Source organism: Scomber japonicus, chromosome 3 (assembly GCF_027409825.1).
Source record: "Scomber japonicus isolate fScoJap1 chromosome 3, fScoJap1.pri, whole genome shotgun sequence".
Taxonomy (NCBI): domain Eukaryota; kingdom Metazoa; phylum Chordata; class Actinopteri; order Scombriformes; family Scombridae; genus Scomber; species Scomber japonicus.
This window is the reverse complement of record NC_070580.1, coordinates 17,173,029-17,199,192: the sequence shown is the minus strand read 5'-3', so window position 1 is coordinate 17,199,192 and position 26,164 is coordinate 17,173,029. Positions and strand designations below refer to the sequence as shown.

At 39.7% G+C, this 26,164-nt stretch overlaps 1 protein-coding gene across 1 annotated transcript; it reads right to left on the bottom strand.

Moving 5' to 3' along the window:
* Positions 1 to 3,161: 3,161 nt before the first annotated feature.
* Positions 3,162 to 15,063, bottom strand: si:dkey-195m11.8 (fidgetin). Its single transcript, XM_053315501.1, has 3 exons — positions 15,043 to 15,063; positions 14,083 to 14,312; positions 3,162 to 4,315 (listed from the first exon to the last, which is right to left on the bottom strand). The coding sequence occupies exons 2-3, from the start codon at positions 14,105 to 14,107 to the stop codon at positions 3,162 to 3,164; spliced, it is 1,179 nt and encodes a 392-aa protein (XP_053171476.1). The 5' UTR covers positions 14,108 to 14,312; positions 15,043 to 15,063.
* Positions 15,064 to 26,164: the final 11,101 nt, after the last annotated feature.

Here is a 26,164-nt window from a genome sequence, read left to right as displayed (position 1 = left end):
GTCATGTTGATATTATAATACTGCATAGGGCAGAAAGAAGAGCTGTATTAATATTCATTTATTTTTTGTCAGGACCCCTGCAGAAATATGCCACTGTTGCTGCACCATGAAATTGGAATAGGTCAGTAAAGATATGAGGAGAAAACACCAGTGGTTGTCATTATGGTACATTTTAGAGAAAGGTAGGGACACTCAAACCTCAAACATTTTTGAATTCCAGTCAAAAAGACAAAGTCAGATTCTTTTGGTATGATATCTTCATTTCCATGACACAACAGTCTTTAGTGAGGTAGACTATAACAGGTCAAGAATTAGAAACATTGCTCCTTAACTGGCATGTGAAATTACATGAATTAAATACGTCCATGTACAATGTCTTTAAAATGAGGTAGAAATGGTTACAGAGAATGTACAAGATACAACAAAAGTACAACTGAATTACAAAGATAACACTGAAATCCAATTTTCCATCAGTTGAACAAATTCAGTTCCCCTTAACTTCAATGAATCAGAGTACAGCAAATACTGTTGACTGTGTGTAGGTCAGTGTAGAGCACATTCTTTGTGTGACATTGAAGAGCATTCAATTTTTGTAGCTAAGCGCTTAAATACTTTTAAAACCTGGGGATAAGAATACATTATTATTTTCTTAACACCTTTTTAAAAATCAGCATTTTCTTTCTTCAGCATAATTTGAAGCAAATTTTTGGGTGATTTAGGTATTTTTTCCACACCAAACCACATTCTGAGTAAATTTAATTTCATGAATGTGCTTACTTTAAAAAAAAAAAAAAAAAAAAAAAAAAAAAAGTTATTAAAATATCTTTTCATCACACTGAATTTCAAACTAAATCTGAAGCCTCATTTCAGCCTAAATCTTACTATTAAAGGGGATCCACTCCTAGAGCATGCTTTTATATAGGAGTTTGGTTTTTGTTCATTTGCAAAACTAATAATATGGCACAAATTCTGAATAGATGGCAAAGAGGAGCAACAAAGCTACAACTCATTGGGTTGTAACTGTACATGTACATGTACATGTAACTGACAGTGCACATACTTTGTTAATACTCATCACAATTAACTTCCTTATGGTGCCAATTCATGTTAGAGCTAAAATCGAGCTGCTTGACTGATAAAACTGTGTCAAGCGTCTTTAAAATACTGTTGTGGGAAATAGAAATGGAACATTTAATTAAGACATTTAATGAACATACCTATTATACAGTGTATACTGCAGCATGTCTTTGTCTTGATATGTCAAAGGTGGTTTGTCAGGAGTGCTTTGTTTTGACAATTTGTCCATAAAACCGTTTCCCCACTGCTAACTACAGTACATACACTAACACTTAACATGTCATTCATTTCTCCACCAAAACCTATAAGAGAATTACATCTATACATGAAGAAAATATGTTTCATATATCTAAAAACATCATTGATGTACATTATGGCATGTATTGTCCTTTTAAAAAAAATATCTGAATTACATTCAACATTTCAGGCCTTGGTACAAAAACCTTAAGTTTAATTTCCCAGCGCTAAGAAGCAATGTGGATTTTGTGTGTGTGTGAGCATTTGTGTGTGTGTGTGTGTGTGCGCGCATGTGTGTGTGCATGTGTGTGTATTTGTGTTTTCACTGTTAGTTTCAAAGGCCTTGTAAGTTCATCATTTCCCTGAAGAGTTCAGAGTATGTTTCACGCTTAAACAAAGCCACTACTCCGTTTTCATCTTGCTCCATGAAGCTCCCTACAAACACCCTAAGGTAATAACATACATTCTTATCATTCTGAGGTAACAATTTTCTTCCTGAGTATTCAATAACACGACTATAAATCATCCTTTTGAGAGGCAAAAGTAAAGAAAATGCATATCAAAAAGTAAAAAGTAAATCCTAGCAGACAAGCAGGTAGATCTTCATAAAGAATGCAATGTTGAGCAGAAATGTCCAGAGGCACTCACTCAGACTCAGAAATCCTCCACTACATACTGTCTTCTTCTCAGTCTGGGCTATGCATCCTAATGCAGACAACACACAGGTTTAAGTCCCTTTGAACTGTTTGCTCAGAATTAAATTTAGCAGACTTTAGCATGTTTGTCTTGTAGATTTGTCTTATTATTTCTTGCAGTATTTCGAATATTAAAGACAAGGCATAAACTGGGCCAAATATTACATTAATCTCAGATTCTTTAGAAAATACACCTGTTAGTTGTAGGATTAGCAGTTGAAAATCTGCACGTAAACAATGAAGATGATCTGCATATACTATGTGCTATGTATACTGTCACTTTGTGAATGCTAAATACATTTTAAAATGAACATAAATTCTTAGATTATTTCCCCACTCTTTCTTTACATCAAAACTATTTAAAGGGCGGCTTCATGTATACTATGTAATAATTTGATAAGCAGCTTTGTATGCATAAACTGGACACAATCATAAGTAGTTCAGCATTGAAAAAGGTTGAGTACAAGAGGTAGGTCTCCAGGATAGAAGTTAGATACAGAACAAAAGAAATAATGGGTTAAATTGAATTAGGTCAATAAAGAAAGTAAGATAAAGTAAAGATAAGAGACAGCAAGGGATGAGCAGGGAAACATTCATTTCTCAAGGCTGAGTGACACACCAAGCCTTGAATCAGCTGTGTAAAGTAGCAGTGATTGTGCTGAAGTAGTATGGCAATCTTACCATTTTAGTTATTGCTCTCCTTACTTTTTGGTCAGAAATGATTTTTGTGGTGTGGTAGAATATATTGCAGTCAAAGGCCTTTTACATACATAGTGGCCACAAATAATTACACCAACTTCTAAAACAGCAACATTGAGGTGCTGCTGCCACAGCAGAAAGGAAATAAATAGGATCCTGAGAGAAACAGACACTCATACATTTAGACTGTCTTAACGCTATCTATGTAGAGAATGCCTTAACCTCACTCCTAAGACTTACCTCAACCTTACAGGGCAGAACGCCCCTGTGAATCTTTGGAAAAATATGAATTATGAAAATGTTACAGATGCTCAAGAAATTCCACTTGTGCCCTTGTGTGTTTGCTAGTGATATTAAACATCTCATTGACAAATCCAATGTTAATTCCCCAAATTTATCTGCATTAAGAACCCAAAGAGTGAAGGAACCTTCTCAAATGCCGATCCAGGGGTGTCAGCGCCCTCCAGTGGGGTCCTCAGATCTTGTGTGCGATGCAGGTATCTTCATAGACATTCTCTGCTGCTGAGGAAAGTTGTGCTCCCCTGAAACGCTTTCTCCTGCGAGGCCTGGTGGTGGGCTGTAGTCCCCTGTTCCGCCATAAGGGGGTGACATTAGGGGCTTTCCAGGTTTGTACGCCTGTGGGTCTGAGGCTGGGCTGCTCATGTCGTAGCCATTGCCGTGCCCATTGCCATGACCTTTGCTATGACAGTTTCCATGGCCATTACCATACTTTCTGTAGCGTGATCCTTCCACCTCGGCTCCCTCTTGTCCTTCCTCTGCCATCTCAAAGGCTTTGCGTTTCAGTGGCACCCCTGCTTCGGAGCTCGCTCCAAGGCTGTGAAATGGGTAACTGTAACTGCCCCCCGCCATAGTGGGCCTAGGAGCCAGTGGAGTAGGGGCACTAATCCCAGATTGTAGGTAGGAGGCACTGGGGTGGCTGTATCCAGAGGACAGGCTGGTTTGAGGGTAGCACCCTGGAGGGTAGTTGTAGACAGGAGTGCTGGCGCTATAGCTGGGCACTAGAGTGGGTCCGGCCTGCAAAGAGTGTAGAGGGGCAGGGGGAAGTGCTGTGCCAGGCTGAGGGCAGTATCCTGAGGACAGGTAGGTGCTGTTGTAGGCAGGAGGATATTCCTGAGATGATGGGGCACTGCAGGAGCCAGCACCACTGTAGCCTGGATCAGAGGCCACTACTGTCACACTTCCTGTAGCTGGGATGCCCACAGAAGCAGGGCCCACCTTGGTGGCAGTTAATGCCTCCAGTCCAGGGTAACACTCTATGCCCTGACTCAGAGCCCAGGGCTCACTTTCAGTTTTTAGGAAAGTTCCTGGTTCTGTGTAGGCCCCTGCAGTGGGGCGTTCATAGGACAGCTCCAGGCCTGAGTACTTCTCAGCATAGCGTTTGAGCAGAGAAGAAGCAGTGAGGGCTGATATGTCATCACTGGCCCAAGGGTAACCTGCAGGGGCAAAACTGCGGCGAGCAGCTGTTGCATAGGGGTCCTGTTTGTGGGCAGTTGGGGGTGAGGTTGTAGATGTGACATCCAGGTGCTGCTCAGGCCACTGAGATAAAGGGGCGGTGTGCTCCGGAGACCAGTGCATCTTCGACAGACCTGCCAGAAACAAAAACAAAACAGTTACTTCACATGATGATAAAATGATACATTATCCAGATCAGACGAAAGTTGTACATCTCTCTCCTCGCTTACCAAAACTCAGTAGGAAGCTCTGGCTTTACGAATATGGCTAGCTGATCCCTTCCCAGAATCATGTCAATGCTTAGCCTGTGGTATTCTACACAGTCTCATCCAGGCAGGGGACAACAGTTCTAATCTTTATGTGAAGCCAAGTCACCAACATAGCCCCCAGCCTTGTCTCCACGGCGATAAGCCTCTATCAGCCTGCGTGCTGCCCTCTGCCTTTGCCTCTCTCACATTGGGGCTATTGTTGTCTCTCTGTGAGTCTCTTAGTCGACAAAGCCACCCCCACTGAGCGTGTGATCTAATTCGGCCAAAACCTCAGGGGTCTGCTGGACTGGGGGAACAGAGGGTGGGGTCTATGCATAGAGGGGCATCCAAGAAGTTTTTCGTATTGAACCAGTATATTTGCAAACACTATTACAAGTGTACCCATTGATTTTGCAGTAAAAAAAGTAATGTGCCATGTGTGACTATACATGCACATTTACACAAACAGAGTAATCCACTGGTTTAGTGGTTGTGGGCTTTGATTGGCTTTTGCTGGCCTTGTCTTTTTGAACTGGCATTAGGCTGACATTCCAGGCATTGCAGAGTATTATTAAACTGTCCTGACCTCAGGCCTGGGCCAGAGGGGCTTCCCTACAACAGCACTGGACAGAAGAAGAATCTACTGCCTTGTTTCCACCAGGAGGAGGAGATGGCTGCTGGTTTGCTTGAAAATGACTTATATTAATTGATTAATGATCAAAACAGATAAAATTGCTTTTATCCTTTTTTAAAAAAAAAATTCTATCAGGACAAAGAATGAGATAATAGCAGTGGTAGGTGTTGGGGTTCTTCATCATTACACACACGCGTGTGCGCTTACTCACACGTCTGTCTACATGTGGATTACACCAGGTTGTGTCACATGTCCACTAGGACCACCAGATGGGCCTCTAAACGGTCCACATGTTGATCCCTAAATTAAATGATCCTTCAGCCCAATAATCCCACTCATCCAATCCAGGGATCGCAGCGCTTTCAACCAGCAAAAGCTCCACCCTGGATCTGAGAAATCCCTATGCTCCAGGGAATTCTGACCAATCATCGTAGTATCCCTGGTACCAGAACAAAAAGTATTACATGCCCAAGACTTAAATAAGACTTACAGTGTTTCCCCATCAATACACACTCCAACAGTAGCAAAGCCCCCCCCCCCCCCAAAAAAAAAAAACAATAGGAGAGATAGTATTATAGTATCAGAGCTTCTCAGTGTTTCACGTAGGTTGACTGCTTTAGGGCTGAAGGTTCACTGCTTTAGGGCCAGACATTTCTCTGTTCTCAGTTTAAGAGCAGCTAAGATTGAAGCTAAATTATGATAGCTGGTCCACCTTAAAGGTCAGTACACCTTAAGTGAGCCTGGACAGGTTAGGCTAACCCATTGTTACTAATGACAACGTACCTCTTACACCTTACTAACCTTTTCCTCTACAACGCTCATATTCACCATGGCTTTTCTGCTACTCACTCAACCACACACTCAACATCGTTTAACATTAGTCCTTGCCTTTGCTGGAAGAAATGGGTTTATGGCTGTGGTCACTTTTCATTGGTAGCAATTGCTGTGAAGGTTTGCGCTACCAATTTGCGTTTCGTTTTGTACTGTTGGCTGAAGGTTGCATTATATCTCCATTATATAGATAAACATGGAGTTAATGTAAGAATTGGAGGCAAGCAAGATATAACATTGGCTTGGTGGATTTCCAACCAAATCATGCTGTTATATTTTCAGTGGCTTGTCACAACTAGCATTGGCAACCATTTTGTTTAGTTAAGGATGATTATTTTTTATTAGAAATGATAACTACACTTAATGAGTATTACTGATCAAACATAAGGCAGTCTGGTAGCAACAAAGGAAAAAAACTGATCTTAGGTAAGCTGCTTGCTGTGTATAACCCTCAAAAGTATGATTCACAATTCAGTGCTTGACTCGAAGCATTTGTCCAATTGTTAAAAATACTTTCCTGTTCCTAAAGAAGGAAAGGAGATGAATACAAACAAGGAGAATCAATAAGCTTGCAACATGAACTGAAGATAAAGTTAACTTGCAAGCTTTTTTTATTTATTTTGGGACTGGGGTTGAGAACTGGGTCAGGAATATCTTTTTTGGAGCCGTTTTTACTGGACGGAGTACTCACTAATTTCTGTACGGTTTAATGTTTAACTTATCACTTGCTGAAGAGCAATTTCCTGTGAACATACTGTACGTCTTCCTATAATTAAATTAAAACTGGATAAATGGTGTAAATCAAGAAAGCAATTTCTTCTATGGATCTTTGATGTTTATTATGTGAGCTAAGGAGAAGAGAGTTCACATTTTACACCTCAAATTATGCCAAATGCAGTATTTTGCCTGAAAGCTGTGCACTGTTAACAAATGGAGGTCTTCTCTTATATCTCAGAGTAACTAAATTCATTTGGTGGTAAGTTAGACTGGAATTTACTCAACACACTTTCTCTTAAATGGCTGATAACATTATTTGTCTAAACAAGGCTGCCTCATTGGTTGTAAAAACAAGACTGAGATATTTGAACGTTAATCAAGCAGTATTGTGCACAAAAATCCATCAATATGTAAAGAATTACATGTTTTTAATTCAGTTGTCCTGGGGCAGTGTTCACAAACATTCAGATCTAGGCATTATGCATACAGAGACACATACAAGGTCATCAGATTGGTACTCACTGGTCATACTGATTGCAGGCATGGACCCAATTCAGTCGTTTGCTGCTTTGCTTTCAATCTACTCCTCTCACCCCGTCTTCAGCAGATGGTCTATAATCTATCATAGACATATTCGATTACAGTAATCTACTGTGTCTAAAATCCTCATCAAAATTCAGCAGAGGAATGCGAAAACTGATCGAACAGATTGCTCTGAGTTCAGATGATGGAAGAGTGAACTGAAGGGTCTGCACGGGTTAAAGACCAGACTGAGGAAACCAGACTAATGAAGGATTAGAGGATACAAGGCTTATGGGAGTGTCAGTGCTTGGTGCCAATCTGACAGTCGTGGACAAGAATTAAAGAAGCATCACTATTGGTGAGTTTACCCCTCATATTCGCAATGGGCTTGTAATTTAGATAAAGTCTTTATTCCAAGATGGGGTAACTATTTAACAAAAACTGAAATCTTACTTGATATTTAGAGTGCAATACTACAAAATGATGATGATTGGTTAAACATGAATGGCCATGGGGTGCCTTAGTGGTCAAGTGGTTAGAGCGCATGCCACATAATAGCAGCATCCCTGGTTCGAATCTGGCCAGGGACCTATACTGCAGGCCATTCCCCTCTCTCTCTCCTCTTTTCTGTCAGCTACTAACTGAATAAAGAGACATAAAAAGCCCAAAAATACATCTAAAAAAAGGCCATTATTTAGGATTACGTGTTACAGATATGTGATGGCAAAAAACCCCAAAACCTTTATGCTAGCAATCATTATACTGTTAAATGTCCTCCTATTTCTCACTTTTAAAAGAAAGAAAACTTTCCATCCATATATGCAGACATCAGTGTAGTTGTAAATACACTTATATTACTCCAAATAATAAAGATCTAAGTTGTCTCAAAAGCGGAACATTTCAGTTAGGTACTTTTTAATAAACATGAGTGCTTTTTTTAATCAACTGACCAACATCATGTGCACTATATTCCATAGAGCAGGCGTTCTTGTATATTTTCACACTGTACATAGTAAGTAGTACTTAATAAGATATATTTGTGACGTATACTAATTTCCCTGGAAATGTGAATTTCTGTGACTGATTAAAAGCTCTTACTGTTCATATGTGCTGTAGCATCTGTGTTGAAGTGAGAATATTAGGGCTTGGGTTTGGGTATTAGGAGGGATGAGTGAGGGAGCCCCTAACCCTAATCTAGCATCTCACATTGGTTTGGGACTTGGAAACACCCCTCCATTCTTGGCCATGCTTGGCTTACCAAGAGACAAAGATGAGAACTAAGCCGGCTTGGTATTGTGACAGCTTCCCTTAATCATTGTGATTATCATACTGCTGTCCAGCACCAGTGTTTCTTCCGAGTACGTCCTGCAGCAGTTTGCTTAGTGGTTTGTCAATAGGTGGATGAATGAAAAGGGAGCAGAGAAAACCAGAGAATAAGAAAATATCATTCTTCACTTTAATATCAGCAGTTGTGAGTTAAAATATGCATGTCAAGCCGTCTTCAAAGCCACACTTTGTGTCTCTTTGTAGTTATACTGTAATATCTGTTTATTGTTGTAAGACAGCCGTAAAATTGGTGTCACTTCTAATGTTTTACACACCATAAATTTAAAAACCCTCAAACTGTGTTTAAAAAAGGGCTTTAATGCCAGTCCAAACAAGCGTGGAATAAATGTAAAATCATTTTTCATCACATCCTAACCCTAAATAATGACTTTCCATGACTTCTACAAGGCAGTGGCAAATTTTTTGGGGGCTCCAACATTTCTCCTGCTATCCATCCTCTATCAACCTCTTCATATTCAGGAGTTCCCTCAGTGTGAGCTCATGTTCATTTAATTGTACAACAGGAATTGGCCAGGTAGTTTGCACCACTTTTGTGTGGTTTAATTGTAAAGTTGGAGCTCCAAGTTATTGTTGTAATGAGTTATCTTGATGACTGCATTTAGAGATGTTCGTACTGCATAAATGCCACTTATCACATGAGGTGTAAATCAGGACACCCTGTGGATTTGAATCACTGTTTTGATAGATGTGGGAGCATATAATGATGATGTGTGTAACAGTGTGTTTGTGGTTGAACCAAGTGAGGCTTGAGCACTTGCTCATTCTTTTTTCTTGTTGCTGTGTGAAGATCAATCAGTTTTGTGCTTATGTCAAACTGAGTCATAGTCCACCTAAGATCTAACTTGTTAGTATGAAACAGTCATCCCCGTGTAGGCTTGAAAGGAGACTGTAACAGAGGTTGGGTTCTGACTTAACTCCTGTCATCTATCAATGTTTCAAGTGGTGACAAGTTAACATACAGGAAAACATGCGTTGAAAATTCTCAGCCACTCCTGCAGCATTATGCACTTCTCCACTGTTTACCCCTGATACTCACTATGTTTCAAAAGATTAAGCTCCTTTCTCATTTTGAAATTAATAAGGAACATGAGGTTTTTTTGACACAGGTGATGTTTTTTGACATTTTGCAGATAAATGCAGTTCTCTGATCAGACGTTTGTTTAATAACATTTAGATATTGATAGATATTCAGGGTTAACATGACTTACAGTTCTGGTTAGATGCAGTGCCCTGTAGTACAGTAGTATCATGTGTTTATTTTATAGCCATATTTACATACTTTCACATTCATTTCATCACATAGACCATGATGAAGATATTCACACTACAAATGTCTGTTAGATGAAAAGAGCTAATATATGCTGCAGTGTTTAGAACAAGAGTACATGAGAAGAGGAGATGGATTGTAAGACTACTGAACGTGTTGAGGCAGGAGGAAGGAACAGAGCAGAGGGAGGTTAAAAGGAAATACAAACATCTGAAGTAAACCAATCCTGCACAGACACTACATGTGATTATATACATGTAATTACATATTTGAAAAGATACACGAAAGCAACAGCAAAGCCCTCTAAGAAAAAAAAACACAGTCATCTACAGTGTAGCTATCCTTACGCTTACATACAAAAGCAAAAAATGTGTCAATCTCCTGCAATCTGACCAGGCAGGAAGTGAGGTAAAAATACAGTGTGGTGGTAAATCCCCTGTCCCCTGATCTTGCCATGGACACCTATACATGGTAGTCACATGGCCTCAGGGTCCACCGGCCAGCAAAATATGCAGTTCACTTACAGAGACCACACCAGTCAGCAAAATGTGCAGTATGTGTGTGAGTCACCAGTGTGAAAAGCAGGGCGTAGGGTGCTTGTAAACAGAAGCCTGATCAATCTAATAAAAAGATGGACTGAAAGTAACAATTACAATTCTCTGTCCAGATGTCAACAGCCTAACAACCAAAACCAGTTTCAGAGCTCTAACCTTTCTTTCTTAATGAAAGTAAACATCAGTAGGGTATTTAGCTAAGTCTGGTAACTCCCTCCACTCCGAAAAGCAATTATGCAAGTCATGATGTTTGCTCTGTGTCAGTGGGGGCTAGTTTTACTCGTGGTCCACTGCATGGTCAGTATGAGCAATTAGGGGTTAATTAGATGAAAGTACATGTGGGGGAAGGGGCTAACTGGAATGGGATTTGGGGGGTTGTGAAGCATTGGAGGTGGCTGGCTGGTTGGATGAGGAGTGGAAGAAAAATCACCCCTCTGGAGCTGAAAGGTTCTCTGTTGGTTGTTTTACCCCACTCACAATAAACAAAGACTTAACATTTCCTGAGGACAGACACACACATGCACCGAGATGCAAACACAGGCTCAAGCAGAGTGTATTACTATATTGTGGTTTTGGTGTAGTGTTGAGCCTCAGCTGGCCAACAGACAGAGAGACTCTTGGTCATCTATCGGATGAGTCAAGCTGCTGGAATGCCAGGAATCTAACCTGAGATCTATTTACAAAGCACATATCCTCTCCATACGCTTGACACACACTGCCTGCTCCCAGGGTAAAAGAAGGTAAAGGGAAAACATGCCTGCTTACAGTGCTGATAAATTACCCTATCAGCTGTTTGCACATTATTGGGTGATTTGTATTAGTTAGAGTTAATTCACACTCATGGGAAGATCAATACAGAACACATTAAGAGGAGCAATGGGATATGAATATACATGGAGTGTGTCAAGACACACCTTGCTTACAGAGTAAATGAGGGTTAGACTGTTATGTAAGCGATGACTATAATCTAAAATGAAAAGTGAGAAGAAGAATCCAATGAGAAGAAAAACCTCACTCCCCCTCCTGTTTCCCCTTCCCCCTTTTCTCCAGGCCTGCACAGTCCACCAGGCCACTCTGTTGTCAGCTGTCAATCAACTACTGTACTATATTTGATTCAAGGTTTACACATCCCTAACCATCAAGTCACTTCTAAGTTCAAATCAAATGACAATTAAAGTCAAAAAACAATTTTTCCACTCAAACGAATACCAAACACGAAGTTTTATCTCTAAGCATTACTGAAAAACTAGTTTACTTCAAATAATATTGCCTCCCCCCCATACTTTAATTTTATTTTTTCTTTCTCTTTGACTTCTTTCACATTCCAATATCTTCCTTCCTGAAGACAGGACTGTGTCCAAGCCTGTGTGGTCAGTTTTCCCCCTCCCCCACTCTCTTAGCTCGCACACACACATGTGGCAGAGGCTGGCCTGGCCCCCTCTTTGCTTATTGTGTCCACTCATATATCAGGCTGCAGCTGACCAGTCCCCTCCTCATGCCTTCTCCATCTGCCCTTCACTTTGCTCTTTCTGTGTCTCTGTCATTTTACCACCAACACAATGACAGCTAATGAGGATCGAAGGTGTGCTACAATTAACTTGCATGATTGCTATAGTGGCCCAATGTGTGTAAATGTGTGTGTGTGGGAGGCAGAGGGTGATGTTTATGTGTCCTTCTATAGAGGTCTAATGAGAAACTGTTGACACCAGGAGCTACATGCATAATCAGTGCATTCGCACAAAAAACATGTATACACCATTTCCTGCATGTAAACTGATATTTATATAAACAGAATGTGTGGTGACAATGTGCACTTCTCTTCAATTCTTCAGACCAGGCGTACTAATGTTTTTCTAGAGTGATCTGAAGGGTATAATGAAGTGGAGATGAAATGAAAAGAGAGAAGGAATCTTCAGTAAAACATTGTTTGTTTAGGTTGATAACCATTAATTTTATGATCTTTTTTACCCATTGATTTGTAAAATGCCAATCAAAGGTGCATTTACTAATGTAACATTGATCAAAATGATTAATATACTTTTGTGTGATTAAATGTATTATTATTTTCATTTACATAGGAGTCAACATTTTAATATTCTTTGTATTTTATCCTTAGTTGTGACAATCAATTTATATATGTTTGCAGCAAAGATTACATTTCTGAGAAATGGTTTGTGGGTCCATGTGATGAATTAATTATATGCATGGACAGCTGTTCTGTTGCAGAACCTCGCCAGTGCAACACAATCAGTGAAACTGCACTTTTTATTTCCTGTTTGTTTCATTGACAGGTGTAAAGACTAGTGGAGCTGGTTGAGGGTGTGTCTTCATCCATTTATAGCTCATTGTGGGAGTGGAAATGAGGCTTGTGAACATGTGTCCAGTTCCTTGATGACTGAGATTTATAAAACACAATCATGCATAAGCACAGCTTTATAAATCTGATGAAAAAAATGATATGCATATTTCTGGCTTTGTGCGTACACACAGTTTGAGTCATGTGGCTCGAGGTCACTAATGATCTGGCTTTCATTCAAAGAATTGCTTCACCCTGGTAACTAAAAAGGGTTAAACTGCTCATTACTACCTTCATGTCACATCATTACAGAGCTCGTAATAAGGGGTGGATGATTGTGATATCATGTTTACTTGTGTGTGTGTGTGTACATGTGTGTGCAGATTGCCAAGAAACGTGTCAGTCTGTGAGATTGTTACAAAAAAATGTCAGCATGAGTGGGTTTAGTTGAGGTCCCTGTGGGAAGAAATCTAACAGGACACTGCGAGTCTTTTTGAAAGAGGAATGTGACAGACGTACGTTAGTGAAACTTGTCTCTGCTAAAGAAAACTCTCTCCTTCCTGAGGTAAAAGACTGGACGTTTTCAACATCCACCTCTGTGTTGCTCTATGGAATACAAAATATGTGTAGTAAAATGAAGTTAATCCCTGTTGCATTATTCCAATCAGGTTAGCGTCGTAATCCTGTTAAAGCTTGGCCTAATCAATAGCCCAGTCAATCAATATAAGCATATTAATCATCAGCCTGGGTAGCAACCTCCCATGATTAGCATAAATACATGGACCTTACTATGATGTGTCAGTGGGATTAATGTGATTTCATCTGCTTCTACATACTGCTGCTGCAAATATAGGATATATATCTGTCAAGTGTGATAACACTCAACACTTATTAGGAGCCAGGCTATTCAGCTTGCAGGACTGTGTTTTGTTTTTTTGCATCAAAATGTCAGCTCTTTCCACTTCCCCAGAGCCTCTGAATATGCTGTTGATGTAAGTTTTATAAAAAACATATTATGTATTTTTTAGGAAAAGCTCAGAGTACAGCATATTAACTGCCCGTGTTGCTCTGTAGAAAGGACACACAGTGGTGCTTTAGGTGCTTTAGGTCAAACTCTTAGTATACTATATTCACATGGAGGGGCTGAAAAAACAGCGGCTGAACACTTTCTGTGAAATTCCTCAATGCAAAGCCCGGAGACTCAGCTGTTAAATCCATTAGCGTATCTGCCTTCTCAACATGACTTCTCAGAGACCCCCCCACAGCCCCTCACTTCCCTCTCTATAGCCACAGGAGATTTAATCCTGGACAAAAGAGAAGCCAAAAAGAAGATGTCCAGAAAAACAGACTCAGACTCAATCACATTATTCACATACACAGCATGCTAAAGAGCCCTTCACTGCACATGCCCACACAACACATTTAGCTAAGCAGGGAGAGCAAGCAGGGTACACACATGCAAAACTGAAAACAATGCTGACTTACTGTATGGGGTGACAGGACTGAGCATTCTGCAGCCCTGGCCCCAGGTGAAGAGGAGAGGACCAGGTCCACTTGGTGCTAGTGAGCGCCCAGCTGCATGCTGCGGGGCCTCCCTGGGCTATTGCTTCTCCTGCTGCTGCTGGTTGTGCGACTGTTCGCTCGGCTAGTGACTGGCCTCCTGCACCCCTCCATGGTTCATCTCCCACTTCAACACCGCTCCGACACACTGCCACCTGAAGAACACATATGCCAATGTCAGAGCTACCACCATGTGTATGACTAGATTGCCTGATTGCTGAAGTTATTCAAACCAGACAAAAACAGAGAAATTTCTGTGAATACATTAATGCATGATGTGCATTATTTTCTTTGCATTAATTATGTGTAAAGTTCAATATATGTAGTAAAAAAATAAATACTTGCAGTAAGAAACTGATTTAAGTTCAACATGCTTTCTACACTTCTGTGTGTTTATGTGCACATGCACTGACCCAGAGAGATTGAATGCTAAATGCTCTGACAGAGAAGGGGGCTTTTACCCTCTGACCACAAAACCGCACAGCCAGCGGAGACAACTTTCTACTTCTTTGAAGTCACCTGTGTTTCCACATAAACACTGCAAATCATAACAGCAAAGAGAATGCATAATGAATGTAAAGTGAGGAAGCGCACAGGCTTGTAACAGCCCCTGCCTGGGTTGACATATACAGGACAAACTAGTGAGAATGCCATGTGTGTATATAAATATATATATATATATATATATATAAATAAAATAAACTATACTATGTACATATGAATAAGTAAAAGGAAAACACAGAAGAGGGCATTTAACAAAAGAAAGAGAGAATAGAGAACATTGAAAAGGACAGGAATCTACAAGAAGCAGCAGATACAATGTCATTACTGCTGAACAGATACTAAAACAACATTTTATCAACAAGTGATTAAATGCTTACTGACCTGATCATGCCTATATTTGCTTGATGAGTTGTTCAATTTGGAAAGTAATCCACTATTACACAATGTACAACAGGGGAGCCGACGTGTGTGTGTGAGCGTGTGTGAAGCTTGCACTCTGTTCTGGGACCCTATCTTTCTCCCTTACACTCACTCGCTCGCTCGCTTGCCCTCCAGCTCCCTTCTCCCTCCCCCTCCCGCTCCCTCGCCTAGTGACAACAGAGCAGCACACACACATCCCTTCCCCCAACTACGCCACCCCTCCCCCTCCTTCTCCCTCTCTTTTGTTCAAACTATTTCAGCAGGAAGGGAGAGAGAGAGGGAAAAAGTGACCAATCATGCAGTGTCAGAGAAGAGCCTGTTTCCCCCTGCTGTGTGTGTGTGTGTGTGTGTGTGTGTGTGTGTATATATGAATATGTGCATGTGTATGTTCTTAGGGTTCTTATCTGAGTGAGCTTGTTTTTGATAGTAAACCTTCAATCTGACACATACTGAAAAATAGCAGATTTTCCCCATCGCTGATCACATGAGAAGTTCAGTTATTGTCAATGACTTCTATTGATCTGGTACATTGATCTTAGTATTGTTGGGAGGGTGGGGTTGAAACAACCGTGTCAATATCACGTAATTCCTGCAGTGCCCCATCCCCCCGACCTACACACACACACACACACACACACACACACACACTAGCCTGCACACATGCATGGGCAGCAGCAAATTGACCTCTACATTGGCCTCAAACCTTTGACTAAGAAGTGGGTTAATTTCTTCAACTGTAATTCATCAATATTTAACACATTGCTTGACATGTTTTTCTTTCATTTTCATTTCCAAGGTTCATTCAACTCTTTCTCTCTCACCCCTAGTTTGCTGTAACCTCAGTCGCTCATACGTGGAAACACAGCTGTGGTTCTGCATTTAGAGTTATGGTGTAGGCGGGACAAGCTGGTCCACTCCTCATGTTACTCTGCTGTAAACACTCCAAGCCCTGCAAGACACACTCCTTCTGCTTTGGCTGGTCTCAACATACACACACACACACACACACACACACACACACACACACACACATGGCACATGTTTGACATGTGTGAGCTGTGTTTAGCTGTGTTTTAGAAGGTGGTAGTTCACAGGACAAACTGGATTTTTCTGTTGGATCATAATCACACTTCTATGATTACTAGTTTGAACAAAAATGAATATTTATGACCATTACCCACGTTGTTACACAAGCTCAGTACTGACTAACTGCAGTCCTTCTGATTTATGGAGATAAAGCTCCTGTGAGCCAACAGCCAACTATTATCTGAAAGTGCCATGACTTAAATTGTTCCCAATAATAGCAGTGGAGGTGAAGGCTTGTTACAAGACCTTTCATCAGGTGACTCAAAGGAGTAATGACTAGTGCAGGGCTCAGCTCTTTCTCCCTTACCTGCTTTGCTGACAGACACTGAAAAAAAAGCCACACTGTTGTTTTGCAGGCTAGGAAACAATACATCTAAACAATCGCAAATGTGCTGCGGGGGCTGTTCCTTTCATCATAGATAAGGTGGGCTGTTTGATACATTCTCCCTGTTGAGTCGAAGCCCCCAGATGTGGTCTCTTGTTACATCGGGAACACCTCCGCATGTAGCCATGCGGCCCTAAGCAGGTCACTGGGACAAGCAGAGGGACAAAGGCCAGAGTGTGCGCTAATGACAGTGGAAAAGAGGCGCAGCTATAATAGTTTACTGGCAGAGACAGAGGAGAGAAATTCACTTTGCAGCTCAACTAGTTTGACAAATATAACACAAATGCACACAGGAAGACAGATATATTCTGATATCCATAACAGCAATGCTGGAAATTGGACATGGTAACTCTAACCCCGGGTCCCTTTGGCCCTGTGGGTGGGATAGGTCACATGATAGCACCCCAGAGAAGCTCAGCTGTTTGCCACTCTAATTCTGTCTCAAGCAGCTGAGCACTGGCCCACTGCTCCACTGAACCGTCCCAGTAATCATAATAGAGCACACGTGTGTGTGTGTGTGTGTGTGTGTGTGGGAAGAAAGGATGAGGTTAATGATGAAACAGGGGCCAACTCTTTAAAAACCACTGTGTTGTAGTTAAATACCTAGAATACAAATTTCATTCCTACAGGCCCAAACATGTTCACATGTTGTACAGAGAATGATTTGAGGGGTGAATTATGAGGCAGTGTAGAGAGAGAGAGAAAGGGCAAAACAGGAACAGGAAATCTTTGGAAAAGGAACAGGAAATGTGTGCATTGTTGGGATTGTCTCCCACAGGCAGTGTCAGCGAAGTACTGTGCTTGTATTTAAAGGGTAAGGCGAGTGATGCTGTGTAGTTTTCGTACTGTTAACACATCCAGTGAAATGACCAAAACAAATTGAATTGATTGTCAAAAGCTTGAAACAGCTAATTCCTCTGTGCCATAGACCTAAACATAGAAACAAGCCACCCCCTTTCATCATGATGAGCTAGGCCCACATACACCAACCTAAATACTCATAATACTCACTAGAGCACCACATGTATATTGATTGATAATAGTATCATTTGACTAAATTATTGCTCAACTAAAATAGTCCTCAACAAATGCACTATTTAATCTGGTTTGGGTAATGTTTGCTAAAAATGACAGTGTCCAGCTGTATTTTTTTTTAAATGAAACTATATATTTGTGATCTGTTTTTAGAGACATCTGTCCTCAGCAGTAACCAATAGGCTTTCATGAAACATTCACGTACTGTATGCAAGTACTTCTACACACACACACAGCACAGAGACAAGCTCATGCACTGAAGAGTACAATCATAAGGTGATTATTAAAATGCTGTTGTTCTATTCAGCTCCTTTAGAAAAATTAACAAAAAGGAAGAAAAAAACATATTGGTACAGGCACACACACACACACACACACACACCAGCACATGTGTATGTACACTAACTCTTCATGTGTCCTCTCTTCTCACTAAGTGCAGAATGTCAATTAGCCAGCTTCACATTCAGAATACTGTATTGCTCCTCAAGGTTAAATGGCATTGGTATGATCCAGTGATTTCCAATTAGTACTACAAGGGAAGCTGTTAACTGTCTGCCAGAAGCTACCTCATGTCAAATATTGTGTAATTTTGTACAATAATTTTGTCCTTCTGAACAGAAAAAACGAGGTCAAATATTCACATTCTTTTATATGTACCGTCATCCACAAAACACCACCCAAGGAAGCTTACTGCAGTGCACGCGCACGCACACACACACACACACACACACACACACACACACGCACACACACACAACCACACACAAGCTTCTAACACACACACACATGAATGCATAGCACACACACATGCAGCGCAGTGCTCCATGTTAGAGTGGCTTATTGTTCTCGGATATAGAGGACACAATATCCAAGTCTGGTAATAGAGGTTAGATTAATTGCTGACAAATCTGTATTCAGCAGTTCCCTTTCTCTCTGCCTGACAGATTTATGACAGAGATTGATGGAGGGGAGGGACGAGCTGAGAGCTGTCTCTGTTCAGTGAAAAAAGAGGACAACAGCTCAGCGAGTCAAAGAGTGATGGAAAAAGGAAAAAAAGAAAAAGAGAAGACCAACAGGATTGTTTTGGTTGGATCATAAACATGACCAACTTTGTCTTTGAGCTGGTATCAGGCAATTACTTTCATATTATGTGCTGTTCTGATCAGAATAGCTCAGTTAGAATAGTGTTCGATATGTATGATTTTATACAGAACAAAATATAAACCCAACAAAATATGTATTCATTTTAAATATATCTATAATAATAATAATTTTAGGCTGAAATGATAAGTTCTTACCTTCAGATTACACTCTAAGGAGCATCATGAGGAAAAATCCTTTATTGCAAAAGCACAGATGTGACTAAGAACATTGACAATGTCTGTGTTCTATTCAAGTGTTTAAATTATTAATTATGGCCATATTTTATTCAGGTGTGTCATTTTCAGGGCTAAGTGGTATACCAAAACGTAACAGATTTTTATAACATTGGATCTAATGCCTGTATAGTGCTCGTAATGATGAACTCAGAGCATTATCACTGAACTACAGTTTCTCTCAGCTCTTCAGAGCCTCATACTGTGTTTTAACACTGGTAGTATGACCTGCATATTAACTATTTTAATTTACTTTTACTGCTATAATCAGTGCAGATTTTAGCTGCATGCAACCAAATGTTAGCGACTTGCTGGTGAACACAGTGGAGCATTTTGTAGCTAAAAAGCCACATATTTCTCTCAAGTGGAGGCCAAAACATAGCTAAAAGTGTAAATAGTGTTCGCTAACATGCTGCCCCTTTTATTAATGTCACCTGTGCTTTTCCTGCCTTTCATTTTTTTTGCTGTGAAAAAGTCTCTCTACACAGGCTCATGCACACAATCTCAGCTCAGCTCCATGGTAAATTAATGACACTGCAAACTATTAAAACATCATTAATGACCCCCCCACCCCCATCACTGCTAATCATTTAGCATTTTGTGGCAGTCCCAGTGCAGAAAAGTGCATTCCAGTCTGCATTCCAGCTCCAGTTGGATCTTCAGCTCTCCTTCACAAAAACCATAGTACATTCACATGAGCACAAAGGATTTCTTTGAATGCTTAAGTCTTGAAACAGAGACATTAGGGCCAGAGTCTGTCCTCAAGTGATTGGCTCTTTGCAGGCCATGGGCCACAATGACACTGGACCCACATGATTATAATCAATCATGCTAAAATTACATGTGTACATACGTGTAAAAAATACTTCTTTTTTTTTAACCAATGGGCAGCATTCAGCAGTGCATCCAACACAGTTTAATGGCTCAGTCTGATGTTGCTGATCTCTACTTTAATACATCTAAAATATACTGCAGCCTCTTCCTTCAATTTGCCGTCACAGCCAACAGCTCGTCTGATTGGTTGAGGCCGCAGCCTGCCAGCTGTTTGTAATCAGGAGCATTTGGGAGTCAGGCTCATATGACACCCTCAGGGTACACATGCACACTTAGATAAATACATACAGAGTGCAGTGCATCTTTAACCTCGTAGCCCTCCCCACAGGCTACTCCTTGCAGTTGGGATCACCTCCAGATGTGCACAGTGTTCTCACCTCAGGATAAAAACTGGGGGAGGGGCGCGGCACAAGGAGGGAGGGGACAGTCCCATGAAAATAGAAACAGCTCCAAGAGGTAGGATGAAAAGAGAAAAAAAGAGGTTTTAGACACATGTTATAGACTCATGTGAGTACTTCCCAAACCCAGGGGCTGGGATGTGTGTTTATCTTTCTTAAGATTATGCCTCAAATATGAATAAACATGAAATTGGCAAAGTCCTTGCATGCAGAAGGATTTTGACTTTGCTGCCTCCTAGTGGACGAAATAATGACTACATCAATATTCAATAATGGTTAGGTACAAACCTGACCTAAACCAATAGTCAGGTGCTGATATGACACATAAGACACATATTTTTCTTGCTGCAATCATTCCTACTGTTTATACTGACTATAATGCAATTTCAAAGTGAGCGATGGGAACAAAATCTGCAGCCCTACATCCATGAAAAAAATAAAAAATTAAAAAGTTTATTTGAAGCTGATATGAGGATTCAGCCATCAAAATTAGTAGAATGATTATATTTCAAAGTTACTGTCTCTTTAGTGTCAAATTTCCTCTTTTTGTCACAATCCTACATAAGCCTAAGAGGAAAACACTCTGTCATTACACAAAGAGGGATTTTTTTAAATGAAAGACTAACTCTTGAAGATATCCACTTTATTTGACTAACTCAGAAAGCTGAAAACTCATTTATTTCAGATAAACTTTTAAATACATTTCAGCTTAAAATGAGGACTGTGGATTTAATCCCCCATCACTTACATTCTAAGCACATTTAGGGAATCTTCCAATGGTCAGTATGAAGAGGATGAATGATTACAGCTAGCAAAATCTGTTTCTACGTTCATTTGGGGATCTGATTAGAAACTGACATTGAAACTGTGAATCTATCCTTTAAAGCTAAAACACACATTTCAGTGAAGAGTATCACTTCTTTCTTTCTAGTTCACTTATTTAAACAAAAGTCACAATGCAATAACTCAAAACCATATTCGTTTCATTGCAACTGTAATTGTTTATTTCCATAATCAAAAATTAAATTACATATACATATAAAACATGAGAATTAATTTGCGTAAGACTATTCATTCTGTGGTTGAAGAGACAAGGCAGCGCTCTTTCTATGGCTCCAAGACTGTAGGATTAAGGTTACTACAGTACAGATGCTCTTCTCCCTGAAAGCCTCTCTCCGTCCCACATTTCTCGCTCTCTCTCTCTGTTCCTTTTCCTCTCCTGTCACCCTGACCTTATCCTTGAAACAGACACAAGTTTTGTCTTATATCCATTTGAAGGACATGGCCTCACACAGTGCACAGTTCTCATTTTTATCTACACATAAAAATTAATTAACAAGGGTATTCTACTGTATTTGTATATGAAAAAGAAACAGTACGGTTGTCCAAAATGGGACTGACATTTAAATGGTCTGTTTTTAGTTGGATGTAATGTTTAAAAAATTGACAGCACAACAGGAAATGGTTATGCATTATATGACAGGCACATGTACATCACTTATATTTACACTCATATTCATTGAAATATATGACCTCTGCAGGTCACATGTATATGCAGTCATCCTACAGTACATCATTCTACTGTATGTCGCCACACATTCACATATACATTAATGTGTTGAAAATCAAGTTTAAGACACATGATGCTCATAACAATTACTTTAACAATCGCTAAATAATTAAATCATTTTATTAGAGCAAGTTTACAGTCATCAAACGCTGGATGTTTAACAAACATCACAATTTGGTCTTGTCCTTTATGGAAGCTTTTTTTTAAACATTTTTTCTCAATATTTTTTGACTCAGCATTATTCAATCTTTGCATCGGTTTGCACTCACTCAGGTGATTTTGAATATATATTTATATAATGAATAATATTAAGTCATGCCATTCATTAGTTAAGTTATGAGACCTCAGACACACAAACAAAATTCACATTCAGAAGTCTGACAGAATCCTAGCAGAAGAACATGACAGCAAACACACTGTACAAAACATTCATACATTTCGGAGGAGGTATTACTGAGTGTGATGGTACAGTGAAAGATTACTGGACTTCTACACTTTGCTTTAAAATCACTTAAATACAAATGATGGGAAGACAGCCTCACAAACAGTTATAGAGCAATTATTTAACTGATATTAAATTGGGCAGTAAAAGTCCAGGCATGTACTTAACATCAATAAACAGGTAACTAACAGGGGAAATATTTTAAATAGTGAAATTTATTGATAGAATATTTGATTCATTGATTTTTAACTGGACATTAAAAATCAATCTTTAAATAGACTAACATACTGAGTCTTGTCCTTATCCCTTATTCTTCCACTAAATATTGATAAATTAATCATTTTATGACCAGTTTCAAGACTCTGTGTCCTCTAAAAGGACGTGACAATTACAGCTCAGTGGACAAACTCCTTATGTCTCCCATTGGAGCTCTTTGCTCTCCATGTAATAACCTGAAAGTACTTTATTGAGTTCATTCATCAAAGTTATATTCATGTGCTGCATTCTTCAGCCTCTCTCTTAGATCCTCTGGATTATTACAGTATATATACACAGAAAGTAAAGGGAACAGGTTGGACTTTTATATCTAAAAATAAATTATTGTAAAATCATTTTTTGCGTAGTAGATCTCATTAAAAATAAAATATATCATAAAGTCTTTATCTACAGAAAGTGCAACTACAAATAAAGTATTACTGAAGACCATTCTTTCAAACCTTAATCTCTCTGATTGCTTCATCTCTCCTAGCTTTGAGATGACACTGGTGTGTGAAACCCAAAAAGGAGAGTCTAAAGACACTCTGCTGGATGTGACTGATAGAAAATGGGGGGGCATGCATCACAGTAGAACCTTGTTTATCCAAGATGATGTGTTTAAAATCAGCAAAAACTAATGAAAATGTGACTGTCGAAATGTTGTCTTTAAATGTGGTGTAATTGTGAAAATTTCCTTTCTGGCACAATGTAATGTAATTTAATTCTTTTTGGCTTCAAATGTTGTATTTTCCTGAACAGCCTCTACTGGACACGGGGATGGATAAACAAGGTTGAACCAGTACAAAAGAACACTGATAAATAAGAGTTGTGGTGAGATTCATATTAAAGATCATTATTTGGATACATTCACAATTTTAAGTCTGTCTTAAAACAATGCTCAGGATATTTGAAGCTTCATATTAGCTTCAAATAACCTTTAAAATACATTTTTGCACAGAAGCAGGGGTGTGGATTTTGTCCCCCATCACTTACATTTAAAGTGCATCATGAATCGATCTCTTAATGGCCAGTATGAATAGGAGGAATGATTAAAGCAGTTTTCATTTGGGCACCTGACTGTTGTTTTAGGACAGGCTTGAAGAATTATGAACCTTTCTTTTAAAGTCAAAGTTTAAAGTGGGTTGAATTTTGGTCATTAAATTATTGCTCAAATGAAAATCCTGGAGCTCCCCCCAAAATACCAAAATAATAATTATTGTCCTGATACTCAAAGGGTTTTACACGCACGCACGCACGCACGCACGCACGCACGCACGCACGCACGCACGCACGCACGCACGCACGCACGCACACACACACACACACACACACACACACACACACACACACACACACACACACACACACACACACACACACACACACACACACACACACACACACACACACACACACACACACTATCTCTCTCTTTCTCTCTCTGATGTCATTCAAAGTGCCTTGCAGGAGCATTCATGAACTTGTCTGAGGTAAAGAAATAAGACACTATACTAGTACATCACAGACATTCTTAGAACAACAGACCACCCTACACTCCACCCTACACAATCAGTAGTTAAAAGACAAATGTCCACAAAGGGAAAAGATTACACTTAAAAAATAAAAACCAAACATGTTGCCACTGCCACTGCTTCAAGTGAAGTGGGTCTTCTGACATTTACAGTTTTCAGTTTACATTTTCACACAAAACTGACACAGAAGTTTTATGCCTCAAAAGATTGAAGTATGCATTACTGAACCTGCACTGTTTGTTTTTTTTAAAATCTATAATAATTCACCATATCATCACTATTAGAAAAAGAACACACTCTTGGCACATTAAATAAAGAGACTCTACTCGATTTAAGGAATGATTAACCTACTTACATTAATAAAAAGAACCTGGTTTGTTTTTAAAGGAGCATTTACACTCCATCGTATGGCCCGGCTAAGTAAATGATAAAGGGTGACAGTTAGGTGTTGTTTGTGATGAAATGGTGATTGTTATTGAAAGTGTGTGATTGCTCTTCTGTCTTTGTGAGGAACACTTGTCTTCAAAACTATCAGTTCTTACTTTACTCACATTACACTGTTGTCAATTTCTTACATTCACCTAAATGATACCAGTCTTTAGTCATTGATAAAAACAGGGTGGATGATTTTTTTTGAAACCTCTATAATGCAATGCAATTCAACAGCACCACAATCAACATTCTACATATGTTAGATGTACCTAATAAATTGATGTACCTAATAAATTGACAACTGAGTGCATACATGGTTTACATCTATGGGTTCGGGCTATGGCTGGTATATATGGCAGGTAGATATTTATAGATGATCTCCTCGTGGAAAAAAACCCATCAAGACAGGTCAGGTCTAATAACATTGAATTGCTGTCAAATTGACTGGACTCTCAGGCTGTTTAAGATGTTACATTCAAATGGGTTTTATACTAATTTATAGCTTTGAGATGCGAAAAAGAAAATGTCCCCGTATCTCAGTGAAATCACCATGGCTGCCAGCTACTGTCACAGTGTTCTTGGAGTTGTTTCATTATTTACTGCCCCCATCGATGGAGCAGCTTCAGGGTGGATTTGATTGTATTTTTAGAGGCTGTCTCGCTGTTCTCTGAAAATTAATTGCAACTGAGCAGTTTGATAGTGTCCAATTATCACAGGTGAAGGCAGTTAAATGAGAAAATTATGCCTGTAAGTTTCATCCTTTGTACCATTCTTCAACTTCACATTGAAAATTGAGATATATTTCCCATCCTGCCTGGTTTAGTCGCTGAATTTAAAAGATCCAAGGTTAAGGTGACTGATGTTTGGATTAGGTTACTATATATTTTGATCCAGTTCAGGTAAATACAATTTTAAGTACAACATATATTTATAGCCCTCACAAAGATAGAAGGAAGTGTATGTGTATGTCTGTCTGTGTGTGTATGAGTGTACTGTAGTAGTATGTGTTACAGGTAGCTGGTAGAAATCACTGAGACTTGTTTCTCTAAGCACTGAAATGGCTGACGGTCAAAGCAGCCAAATCCCGCCATCCTGTGGTCCAGAACTTCAAGTCAAGCAACACAGTCAGGTCTGCCAGGACTGTGGAATTTCCTTTATTCGTCTATGAATGTGATCCCTTCAATCCTGCAGAGTAAAACATACAAGCTCAGAGTTAAGACAGAGGAGAGCACAGCTTGGCTGCCCTCAATTTACGATTATGAGTTAGTGATGAGCTCTTGGAACAACAATTGGAAAGCATTAAAATCACAATGTGTAACGGGATAATTTCCAGATAACAAAGGGTAAGGAGACAGAGAGAGGGTGTGGCCTTGCCTTCTTAGCAGCCACAGGACGAGAGTCCTTCTGATTGGAGTTGAGGGATTTCCACACGGTGGTTTTAGACATTTCATCAGAAATATTAATATCAGAGGGGTCACACCTAAGGAGCAGGGAGAGGAAAAGGAGGGTCAGAAAGCAGGTAGGAGGGGGGAGGGTGATGAATTGGAGCTTTGGGAGAAGTGTTAGTATCCACAGGGTGCACCTCACAACAGACCACCACATACTAAACAAGACAAGTTAGCATATAGATGGACATTAAAGTTAACATTTCTCTCATATTTGTACCACTCTAATCAATGATCTCATACCCACGCTGTCCATTTGAGTGTGTGGTACATCTGTGTGTACTCACTTGGGA

Excerpts from the sequence above, each read along its gene's own strand:
- si:dkey-195m11.8 (XM_053315501.1), bottom strand. The coding sequence starts at position 14,107 with ATGCTCAGTCCTGTCACCCCATACA. Across the intron at positions 4,316-14,082 it reads CAGTCCTGTCACCCCATACA|GTCTGTCGAAGATGCACTGG; the intron begins GTAAGTCAGCAT and ends TGTTTCTGGCAG.